Source organism: Lissotriton helveticus, chromosome 1_1, assembly GCF_964261635.1.
Source record: "Lissotriton helveticus chromosome 1_1, aLisHel1.1, whole genome shotgun sequence".
Classification (NCBI taxonomy): Eukaryota; Metazoa; Chordata; class Amphibia; order Caudata; family Salamandridae; genus Lissotriton; species Lissotriton helveticus.
Window position 1 is genome coordinate 1,364,114,818 of NC_136057.1, and position 11,721 is coordinate 1,364,126,538.

General features: G+C 45.2%; 1 protein-coding gene and 2 non-coding genes across 3 annotated transcripts; all 3 read left to right on the forward strand.

Moving 5' to 3' along the window:
• The first annotated feature begins 1,163 nt into the window (after positions 1–1,163).
• Positions 1,164–11,011, forward strand: RPL3 (ribosomal protein L3). Its single transcript, XM_078683474.1, has 10 exons — positions 1,164–1,266; positions 3,945–4,137; positions 6,235–6,403; positions 7,525–7,660; positions 8,196–8,382; positions 8,946–9,106; positions 9,712–9,813; positions 10,219–10,314; positions 10,424–10,543; positions 10,896–11,011. The coding sequence occupies exons 1-10, from the start codon at positions 1,264–1,266 to the stop codon at positions 10,938–10,940; spliced, it is 1,212 nt and encodes a 403-aa protein (XP_078539600.1). The 5' UTR covers positions 1,164–1,263; the 3' UTR covers positions 10,941–11,011.
• On the forward strand, positions 8,412–8,504 carry LOC144781100 (small nucleolar RNA U83B). The gene has a single exon (XR_013600876.1). It is a non-coding gene; the product is annotated as a small nucleolar RNA U83B (small nucleolar RNA).
• On the forward strand, positions 10,003–10,095 carry LOC144781105 (small nucleolar RNA U83B). The gene has a single exon (XR_013600877.1). It is a non-coding gene; the product is annotated as a small nucleolar RNA U83B (small nucleolar RNA).
• Positions 11,012–11,721: the final 710 nt, after the last annotated feature.

Sequence of the window (11,721 nt, forward strand, 5' to 3'; positions counted from 1 at the left end):
CTACTCCACTTCTGTTTAGAGTCAAGGGCATTATTGTCCAAACCTGCTAAGAAAATGGGACACTCAATTCTCTTTAGCCTGTCCTTCATAGTGCAATGGACTAGCATTAGCTCATATCCGATGTCTTCTCAACTGAGCAGTATGATTGATTGGACCTGGTTGGTGGTGATCGAAAAAATACTTTATACTGTGCTGAAACATCTATTATTTGATGATACATTAAATCTTTATTTTCACCTATCTCTTCTGCTAATCTGAATGATCCTGTTGGGCTGAACATTGTTGTACTTCCTTTTAAATGGTACCCTCATAAAAGAGCCATCAGACATTGATCCTGGTCACAGAAAAAAAGATGGCAACTGCAATGTCATAAATATAAGTTGAAGGGGTAGTGTATGCTAGTCTAATCACACGGGTAGGTACAGGGAGGTTCCACTTCCACGGATGAACAATGGACGTTTAAAGATAGCTAGGAATGGAGCTGTTGGAGAGAAAAAGCTCTTCTGCTAAGAATGTAGCCCAGGCCAAGGACTATAGATATAAATTGAGTGTTTACGCACTGCTTGCAGGTATTTAAAACACATAAATAAAAGGCATTGTCATCTACAATGCCAATAGCACAAACTCTCACAAACACGAGACCTATTGCATTGCAAATGCTCGTTTTAGTAGGCATGGGAGATTAAGTGACTTGCCCAGAATCACAGGATGTGGAGTCGACCCCGAGGCTGGAGCCTTGGTTTCCCAGCTCCAAAATCGGTAGGCTATGCGAGACCACATCCTCGCCCCTATTTCTGTTACCACAACATAAAGAAAATTACAATCCTTCCAAGATGGACTCCATTTGGTTCCTTGTTAGTCTCTCTTCTGCTTCTTTATATGCACAGCGCAGCTTCAGTTGTTGCGCCCGTTTCACCGGCTATCATTTCAAGACGATTACGAAGTGTTTTTTAACCAGAACGATTTTGAAGGAGATACTTCATTTATATTTTACCTCGCAATTTATTTTGAAAATGGATAATTTTCAAGTAAGGTTGTTATCTTGCCGCATAAAAATGTTTCGGTGTTTCTGTCTGTCCCTCCCTCCGATACCTATTATTAGGCATTTTTTGCGTGTCAAGCCTCGTTCTCGCTACAGCCAGCTTTTTTCTACATTTGATAGGCTGGAAGCTAACCGTCTGCCACGCCTTTACGTCGGCTTTATAAATACTTGGCGAGTGACGTTGCTTCCTTCTTTTTCACGCAGGAGGCCCGGGTTTCATAATGGTGAGTTGAGCTGTATGCTTACGGGCCCATTGCCACCATCCTCTGTCTATCTGTGCCATCCTGTTCGTTAGGGTTTTCTCCTCAGTTCCCGGAGAGCATGGTGGTGCTGTTGCACCCATTGTCCTCTTTATTTTCACGATGGAGGCGTTTATTCGGCTTTAATAAAGGTTTTTTTTTTTCTCGGAGTGTCATAAGCCTGTTGGCTCTTTATGGCTGCCAATTTAGGTTTTAGCCAGCTACGAATATTGATGATTATTACTTTTTCTGCGTGTTTGTCGTACCATCGTAAAACAGGCTTGTAAGTGTATTACCTTTGCGTGTTGTCCCGTATGTGGCCTCAAAGCCACGTATGTCGATTCTGATCCAAAGAATCGCCTGCCTTATCTGGTACATTAGTGCTGCTAAGCTATCAGTATAGTGCCACTTGAGCCAAGGGGTTAGTTAGCCATTTCAGTGAGGCAGTTTTTCAAGTAGTGCGGCAACTTTATTGGTAGACTTAATAGCCTTGGTTAAGGTTGGTGACGGGATCTTTACTGTTTGTTCGGTAATGCTTTCATTTATGTACTGTGCACAGAAACGTACGTTTTTCTTTTAGAAGAGCTAATATTATTTCCCCAGTAAAACCTAGCCAGGGTTGCATGCCGATTAGGAGTTTGTCTCTCGACTATTTCCTTCTAAGCCAATTACAGCTTAATATATATCGCAGTGATACATTCATTAACTCCTGCACCTTGTAGTGGAATTGCAACCGCCTGTGGTTATGTATAAAAACCCGAGGGCAAACTTACAAGCCCCTTATGGCACATTTGCGCTGCCATTGCGTCACTCTTGTTGCGCAAAGCTGGTGCCATGCTGTGGGCTATTTACTTTCAAGATGTCACGTTGTAAAGCCCTGTGCCATATGTGGGTGTTCCTGTGCGGGGGGGGGGGTGCTCTGGCGCAGGAACGCCTCCTTAAAGTGGCTAAGTGTAATCTTGTAGCTTTCACTCAGCCACTTTTTAAGGCCATGCTGCGTCAAACCCCTGCACCTACTTAAAGCAAGCGTAAGGAGTGACGCAGCATGTTGGGGATAGGGCCACCCAGAGCTTTGCTGGAGCTGGGTTGCGCTTGCAACTCAACTCCAGCAATGCGCTGCCTTTCAGCTGGGGGATGTGACTCATCTGCCCACCCTTGCGCCGCGGTGTGCTTCATTGTAAATGCGGTGCATCAGTGGTAGCGCACTGGTGGGCGGATGCATCACAATTCTTTTGGTGCATCCCTGTTTATTAGCAGAGATGCGCCAGCAGTAGTAAATCTGCCCCCCAATAAGGAGTGAATTTTTTTTATTGGCTTGTGTCATGACTTGCACAAGTGTCATTCGATAAATTCTTGCTTATCTGACCTTCTATTTACCACCTTGGCTGCTAAGGCTTTTCCCGCCCTGTGCTGATTATTTGATTCCCATTATACAGGACGAGTTCACCTTGTCATGAGCACAGCTCCAGTGTGCCTCATGGCGAGCTGACCTTGTCATTAGCATAGAAGAGGTTAATGGTAAAAACCAAACTGGGTCAGTTATAGTTTAATGGTTCCTACTGAAGTTGGTTTGCGGGACAATACAATGGTCTCAGCTTCTTTGAATATTTTATCCGCACGTTTAAAAAACTTTGGAATGCTCAATAGTTATGGCTTTAATGTCAATGCATGTATGCACCAACTATTTTATTTACATGCGCAAATGGGGTTTATCGCATTAAATTGAGCAGAGGTTTCTGATGAGGTAAAAATAGCAAAACTATTGCTTTCAGGCTAAAATTTAAAAATTGATTAATAAACTTAATGCTGTAAGCTACATGATTGGGTTTTTTAAATGTAAAATGGTTCCTCTTACTTTCCACTACAAACACTTCCTCGAAGGTAGATTGATTGAATAAATACTGGCACCCCTACAGTCAAACTTTGGTGCAGGAGCACTAAACTATGTACATTTCCTAAACCTTTAATGGGTGATAATTGCACCCAATAAGTACAAGGACCTAGTCTGTTTTTTGTTTTTTGTTTTTAAATAAAAGTGAAAATTCACATCGTATTAACTATTGAAGGCTGTATATCTTTCAGAGTTGAAAACAAAAGCTTTTGGCTTTTTGTTTAGAGTAGGCTTGGGCGGTGAACACCGCTATGTTTTCTCCACGATGCGCAGAAAACTGCGCTCCGTTTTGTGTTTTTCGCATGCGGTAAGTTGGCGAGCCAGATCTGCCGCTCTAATAGAATTTCTACCTGAGTGGTAGGAAGATAAGCGTGAGCTGCAATTGGCACTGCACTCCGCCACTTGCGGAACTTGGTGGGTTTTTGTCGCTTGGTGTAGTTCCTTGTGGCATAGCTCTGCGAACTAAGCCAGGCCTGGTTTTGAGGCGGCCCCAGAGCTTGTGTTCAAAGTAGATACATTACACAAGTATTGGGCGCATACAGGTTTATGCTAAATCTGCTGTCTTGGCATTCATCCTCTCAATGTTGTATCCTCGTCGCTTACATTTGGGGCTGAAAGAAAGAAGGCACTGGTAGATCAAGATTGTACTACAAGCAGTTACTGCTGTTGCAGGATGACTTCTCGGGGTGGGGACTATTTATGGGGTACTCGTCTGTAATTATTGTAAATGTATGAATTATACATTGTGGCTCAATTCTTTTTCTGGTTGCAGTCTCATCGAAAGTTTTCCGCTCCCAGGCACGGGTCCCTGGGATTCCTGCCCCGCAAGCGCTGCAGGCGCCACCGTGGCAAGGTGAAGAGCTTTCCCAAGGATGACCCCAGCAAGCCCATCCACCTAACTGCCTTCCTGGGCTACAAGGCTGGCATGACCCACATTGTACGTGAGGTGGACCGACCAGGCTCAAGTGAGTGTTTTAAATATCTCCTGGCAAGTTGGTGTGACTGCTATGCATTCAGGGGCACTGAAAATATACAGTATTGCATGCTTTCAACCCAATTGGAGTGTGCTTTTTTGCGGTATTTTAAGTATTTGGACAGGTAGTGAAAGCGGGTAGGGGGACTGGATACCAACGTTTCCCAACTTTTATCACTTTGATAAAAAAAAAATTTTTTTTTTAATTAAAGCAGTTTCTAAACAATTGGGTTCCTGCAAGTTAAAAAGGGAGAAACGTATTTACTGTATGATAAAGGTGGCAACAACAAACCTCCTCTCTACCTGACAGAAGTGTACATTTGTATGATTGCTTAGTAAGCAAGTATAAAGGCTGCTTGAGTTAGTACAGGTTTTAATTGATTAAATCTTAAAATTCCCCCTTTAATGGAAACCTATAAAGGTACAATAATTTAAGTGTGCCCTCTAACACCCTTGGGGTGTAGACTATCAACCTGGACTCCCAGTTATCTGTCCCAAGCTGTACTTCAATCTGGCTCCAGGTGAAACCCATGTCCTTGCGATCAGCCTCTAGGCCTCGGCACCATGTTTCTTGGACTTAATCTTTTCCTTTTCACTTAAAGAGCTCCAGGTTAGGGATGGTGTTTGATGCAGTCTTGTCAAGGGAGACTTATCCGTCCCCAGCCTCTTTTCATGATTTCTTCATGGGCAGGGAGTTGAAGTCTGATGGATGCCATAGATCATTGTTGCTGGTGGTTTTTGGCCAGTGGATTTGGAGGATGTTACTCTGGCAGGTGTAAATGTTCTGGACTTTGTTGGTTGTGGTTACTGTCAAGGGTACTCTTGCTCTTAATAACAACTAAACTAGAAAGCACTGTGAACCTTTACACAGCCTTGGCTTCATTTTGTGGTAGCCTATTTAAAGTGTGTAACTTCATACTGCGATTCATATACCTTGTTTTTTGAACTGGCACATTCACTGTGTATTCTGTCACAGGGCTGAACTTCTCAGCATTATAAATACACGTCACTAATTCCCTGTGCACAGCCTCGGAGCCACCGCTGAAATTATCGCATTAAACACCTGAGCTTTCCTACCGGAAAAACGCATTCCCACAAATGTAATCTGAATGTTTCGTTCGTGGTGTGGGCATTATACTTCATGTACAGTTAACTGCAGATGGAATATCTGTCAGTGTACCTGTGGTTTGGAGAACCCCTGGATACACCTGGTTACAGAGACCCCTGGAGGTCTCTGTAACCTGCTCGGCAAGGAAGGCTGTTTATAAAATTAACACATTTATAAAGTGCATATAAATGTAAAAGTAAAATCGAAAAGGTTAATGTTGGGTAAAAGTTAAACCTGGACGCTAAAAAATCAGTGGGCTTCCTCAGATTGGTTTGAGTGGTAAAAGTGCATTAAACCATATAGTGTAGATGAGTGGCCTTAATTGAATTTAGAAACGCTCCAATCTACCCAATAAAATTAATTTTTATTTGTGGGCATAAATAAATTATTTGTAGGCTAATTTGTTATGCGGTTAACATCGCCTAAATGCTTAGGCCGGTGTCTCGGGCTTCCATAGTAAATTGAAGGTCCACAGTAGTAAAAAGGTTAGACCATTGTGCTATATAAACACCTTTTACTTAATCCCTCCAAATATGGTGCAGTTTAAAAAACTGCATTAATTACGCTAGGAAAATGTTCTTATTTTATGAAGTGATAGGACGTAGCTTGCAAGCCTGTAAGTGATTTGAGATATATATATATATTTTTTTTAAAGATATAGATTTCCTTGAAGGGCAGGGCATTTATAGTCTGGCGCATGGACACCCTCCATGCACCACTCTGTACTCCTAGGTTTGTCATCGTCGTGGCCTTGAATCCCAGTGGCCCGATCTGCAGCAGGGTCACAGAGCTGAGAGTGATGAGAACCCCGACGGGCGGTCAGAATATCGCCTTTGGCGGTCGCTGCTGAATGTCGTGTTCTGACCCAGTTCTTAATCATTAGTGTTTGTGCTTTGTAGGATCGATGAAGGGGTCACTGGCTGTGACACCGTGGTAAGGTGTGCTGCGACAACGTTAACCCTGACTTTTTCTTTTGCACAGAGGTGAATAAGAAGGAGGTGGTGGAAGCGGTTACTCTGGTGGAGACACCACCCATGGTCATAGTTGGAATCGTGGGCTACGTTCAGACCCCCCGAGGCCTGCGCGCCCTGAAGACTGTCTTCGCCGAGCACATCAGCGATGAATGCAAGAGGCGCTTCTACAAGAACTGGTGAACTTGCATGCTGGCTAATATTTGAAACTGGGTAGATCGATGTGTGTATATATACAAAGGGTTCGCACTGTGTAGAGCGGGAATGAGTTGGTTTGCTATGTGCAGAGTGGTGGTACTTTCCGAATAGGTTACTGTAAGAATAGCTGGCAGCTAGTTTCTTGCTATAAGCTCGGCACCATCTCCCCACCAACTATTATATATAAAATATTCACGTTTTTTGCTCCTACTGTTTGACGCAAGTATTTTAAGAGCCTTTTAGAGAGACTGGCAGCTAATCTGTCTACTGTTAAGATTCTTGTTGGCAGCACCGGCTGAGCCCAAGGTCATGTACAGTACACCACTCAGGCCTAGCAGAGTGTTAGCTCCTTCCGGCAGTCATTGATAATTCCCTAATTATTCCCATAAATCTAGTGGCACTGGGCACCTGGCCTAAATTATTCCTGGATTACATTCCCCATGGTGGGGGATCATGTATTAATGAATATATCGAGTATTGGAAGATCAGCCCTTCCTAATAAGTTCAACTCTTAGCTTGTTATCCACATGACTCCTGTTTGCCTGGCACTCAAGTAAATATTGACCTGTTTGATCTGCTGAGTACCAGTGTGAAGTTGAGGTGTGGATTTTCCCGCCTGATTAGCTGTTGCAGCAAACTGCAAAACTCCTAATTCAGTAGGCTAGGTTTTTGGGCGCATTTGTAGTTAATCATATAATCCAGTGCTTCTAAATTTGCCACACAGGTAATTGGAGGTGTTGGTGAGGCGAGTTTGCATCTAGGCGGAGGATTCGGGCGGGGGGGTACCCTAAAAACCTGGATTTGCTAGCCCTTGCCTTGCTCCACAGGAGCAACAGAATAGGAAATATAAGCTAGCTGCATGCTGTTGTGTTGGTGTTTGCCACTTGTTTTGTTGCACCGGTCTTTATGTCTCTGGGATGATGGCAGCTCCGCTCAGCTCCGGCCACCATGGTCGGTGCCTGATGAGCTCCAGGCTCCGCTTGCCAGTGGAAAAGCTCCTTGGAAGCCGGCAATGAGCCGAAGCCTCAAGCTGGCAGACAACTCCTTCCGCTCGCTGGTGCGATGAAGGGTTGTGCCAATACTGTTGCTCTGCTCCCACAAGGTACAAGTCCAAGAAGAAGGCGTTTACCAAGTACTGCAAGAAGTGGCAGGACGATGAGGGCAAGAAGCAGCTTGAGAAGGACTTCACCAGCATGAAGAAGTACTGCCAGGTCATCCGGGTGCTTGCCCACACGCAGGTAAGGTGCTAGCATATCACATGGTTTTTATTTCGCCCTGCTCTTGAATCCCAGGCATGGGCTCGCATATCCCAGTCCTTTAAACGTCCATAAATACTGGGCCTGTCCTATTTGCCTGCAGCTCTGTATTAGTACTTTGAGTTTTAATCTGCCCTGGGGACTAGAAGTTGTGATCCTTCCCCGCAGCTAGTGAGGGTGCGCTGAGCCCCTCCACTCGAAGGTAACCGAGTTAGTGTGATGAGAACATATCGACGGGCGGACATAGGATACTGCCTCTGGCGGTGGCTGCTGAATGTCGATTACTGACTGCTTGGTTACCTCTCATAGAAAAAACGGTCGCTAGGTAATTGGTTTCACACTTTGATTTATAGAAACTTGTCTAAGGTCATGTCTGCTCTGAAGTCCTGCAGGGTGGGTTGCTGCCCTTTGAGGTAATTACTGGATGAGTTGGTGTAGGTTTGCGACCCCAACTTGAGTTTGGTAAAAAGGACCTGATCTTACAGCAGTTAACCTTCAGCCCATGTCTCTTCCACAGATGCGCCTGCTCCCTCTGCGCCAGAAGAAGTCTCACATCATGGAAATCCAGGTGAACGGGGGCACTGTGCCCGAGAAGGTGGACTGGGCCCGCGAGAAGCTGGAGCAGCAAGTAGCCGTGGGTGGCGTATTCGGACAGGATGAGATGATTGATGTCATCGGGGTCACCAAGGGCCATGGGTACAAAGGTGAGACTGGCACCGAGCCACATCCAGGGGGTGTTCTGTGATGAAGCCATGGAATACACGCTGGGCACAGCGTCCGACTCTGATGAGGAACTGTTCCATGCTGCCTTCCTTCTGAGAACCCCGAGCTTGTACACCTTTTCTGACTATAAGGGGAGGAGCTGGGGTTGTCAGTATGGGGTATAGAGAAGTAACAGTCTAGCGTTGTGGGGTCAAATGAGGACGTAGTGTGGTAAACTTGGGTGGTGCTTTCTGGAACTCTCGTGGTGTTGGGATTATTTGTTTATTTTAAGGTGTGCAGTATTAGGGTGGAATAGTGGTTGTTTCTTTGGAATGCAGAATGTTTTGTATCTGAACTTGGACTTTGTTGTCCAACATCACTGGTGGAATGGGGTCGAGAAGTAAATCTTGCTGGTATAGAAGGGTTCTCTGTAGAAACAGCCCCACTGGGGAGTTAAGGTGGTTTCCAGAGAATAGAGCAGGACACTTCAGTCGTGCTTTTGGGGGGGGGGGGGGGGGTTAACTTTGCCGTGTTCATTAGTTAACTATTTTGCTTTTGCCACCAGGTGTAACTAGCAGATGGCACACCAAGAAGCTGCCCCGCAAGACCCATAGAGGTCTGCGAAAGGTGGCCTGTATTGGAGCATGGCATCCAGCCCGTGTGGCTTTCTCCGTGGCCCGTGCAGGTCAGAAAGGCTACCACCATCGCACAGAAGTCAACAAAAAGGTACGCAGGGCCCAGTGTGTGCGTCATTGTCGACTCCTAGGGCATACCCATGAGCATTAACATTGTCGCTAAAATGACTTCGATCTCACCATTTATTCAGCCTTTTATCGCACTATTTGTGGTTTAGACTGGTTCATGTGCTCGCGCCAGCCAGACGTACTTTCCTTCCTAGAAATCAGTTCTGCCCCAGTTATCCACTTGTTTTTTTACCTCACCCGCTAGCCATATTTAATTGTTTTTCCAGGTTTTCGTAATTTCTTGATCTCCTTTACTGCTTTAGGCTTTCTTACCAACATTGTCCTCAGCACTCATACAACCGTAGAAGAATACCAGAGTATTTTTGGTCTTCTGTAGCTGCTAAAAGGAGGGCGGTAGTGCACAAGCCAACATTCTTTATAAACTTGATGCCGTACCCAGTGTTGAGGATGAAATGTCTTTTCTCTAGAAGGGAGAGCATTTTGAGTTGTCCATAACCTCATAAACATCGTGCGAGTGCTCAGTTCTTAGATTGACTAGCAGTGCTGTACTCTGTGTACAGCCGAATGAGGCATCTCCTTTTCAGTTGGACAGCCGTATTGACCTTGCTCTTCCCTTTCTGCCTCCAGATCTACAAGATTGGTCAAGGCTTCCACACCAAGGACGGCAAGGTGATCAAGAACAACGCGTCTACTGACTACGACCTGTCGGACAAGAGCATCAACCCACTGGTGAGTGAGCACAGGCTTTGCTGTTCACACTAGTCAAAGGTGTTGCCTCCATATGTCTTTCACTCCTTGTCCTTCAGTTGGGGTTCCCAGCTTTACCCATTTTGCAGTTCAGTTAAATTCTAGTCGTTCTTGGCTAGCTCAGTATTGGTACTAGCCCCCTTGTCTAGGTTGCATTTCTCTGCCCAACCATGCCTTCTGTGATGAAGCAGTGGAACACGCACTGGGCACAGTGCCTGAATTCACATGACGAGTGTTTCCATGCTGCCTTCCTTCTGAGAAGCACCCCTCTGCTGTTGGATGTACGATGCAGTGTTGCATGCCGGTTTCTGGGCTCTGGTGTTTGCTGGGAGTGTCGTGACATTCAGTGGTGGTACTAAACTTTACCCACCTTTTGTCCTCACACAGGGTGGCTTCGTTCACTATGGAGAGGTGACAAATGACTTTGTTATGCTGAAGGGCTGTGTTATCGGGACCAAAAAGCGAGTTTTAACATTGCGAAAGGTGAGTTCAATTTTTAGGGAAGTGATCTAGGGAGAAGCTAATGTTAAATGCCTTGAAGCTATCCAGACTCCATCTGCTTTGCACTATTAACTTTCTTGTCTACCCACAGTCCCTCCTGGTGCAGAGCAGCCGGCGTGCCTTGGAGAAGATTGATCTCAAGTTTATTGACACCACCTCCAAGTTTGGCCATGGTCGTTTCCAGACTGTTGAGGAAAAGAAGGCTTTTATGGTAAGTAACAGGAATTTGTGATTTCCCCCGAGGGCAGTGATAGTGTAACTGAAAGATTGACAGGTATAAAACGCTGAAAGGGGGATCTAAAGAAGTTTTGAGACTTCTGTGTAATTAGTTTAATTACCAGATTAAAATTGGCGTGCAATCTTTTTCCTTTCTGGTGCATAAGGTTGTGGGGGGGGGGGGGGGGGGTGTTAGGATAGGGGCCCTGTGGTCGGTCAGCTTCACGTTTTAAGCTTGTAGTATGCCGTTGGTGGGCCTGCCTAAGCATTTGAGTTTTGTGGCTGAGAATGCCTTTGAAAGGCTTGTAACTACACCGTCACATTTTAACCCAATGTTTTCTTTACAGGGACCACTGAAAAAGGACCGCATCGCCAAAGAGGAGACTGCATAATTCATTGGACAGTCTGGACTAACAGTTGTTGCTCTGCAATATGCCTCTTTGTTAATAAAAAATATTTTGGATATTGGAGTTATCGGTTGGGTACTTTCTCGAGGAATGGCATACTTTGGATGAAAGTACACTTGCATTTTCCAGTTACCTGTTGAATTGTCAGGATGCCTTTGTCCCAAAGTCTTGTTCACTGTCTGCATGTTTCGCAGTGCAGTTCAAGACTGCCAAGGTCTGTGTGGGACCCCCCACGATTTAGCAGGTGTTCAGTCGGGGCATTAGGATGCAGGCCTGACACCTGTGATCCGCTGCATACTGCTACGAGACTATCCCAACAATTGGGAAGTGTTCATGAGAACACAATTTGTGTTTTCATGAACACTGCAAGCACTGTTCTTGAGTGTGCTGATTTCCGTCAGTGTTGTGCATTGCTTTGTGCTACATAAATTCTTAATCCATTGATCAGGATTGTAGCTTCCACTGATGCAGTGGCACCGGGGCCTAGAGGCCCACTAAACCCGTATTGCTGTAGGTTTCGATTCACACAGTAGTTTTGGTGTCAATTTCTTTATTTACCTTCGGGCTCATTGCACTCGCTCCACCATTGACTAATACAATGGTATGGGGGGTCAATTCGAGCTTCAGATTTTTTTTGAAGCTCTGGTTTGCTTAGTGCTGGTGAAAATAAGCAGTATGTTAGATATGACTGCACCAGTTTTGTCACTGAACGATTGTGCTGTTTTGGGGTTCAATGTATTTGGCTGTGCCATAGCGAAGTTGCAAC

Excerpts from the sequence above, each read along its gene's own strand:
- RPL3 (XM_078683474.1), top strand. Across the intron at positions 7,661-8,195 it reads GGGTGCTTGCCCACACGCAG|ATGCGCCTGCTCCCTCTGCG; the intron begins GTAAGGTGCTAG and ends TCTCTTCCACAG. Across the intron at positions 9,107-9,711 it reads GCACAGAAGTCAACAAAAAG|ATCTACAAGATTGGTCAAGG; the intron begins GTACGCAGGGCC and ends TTCTGCCTCCAG.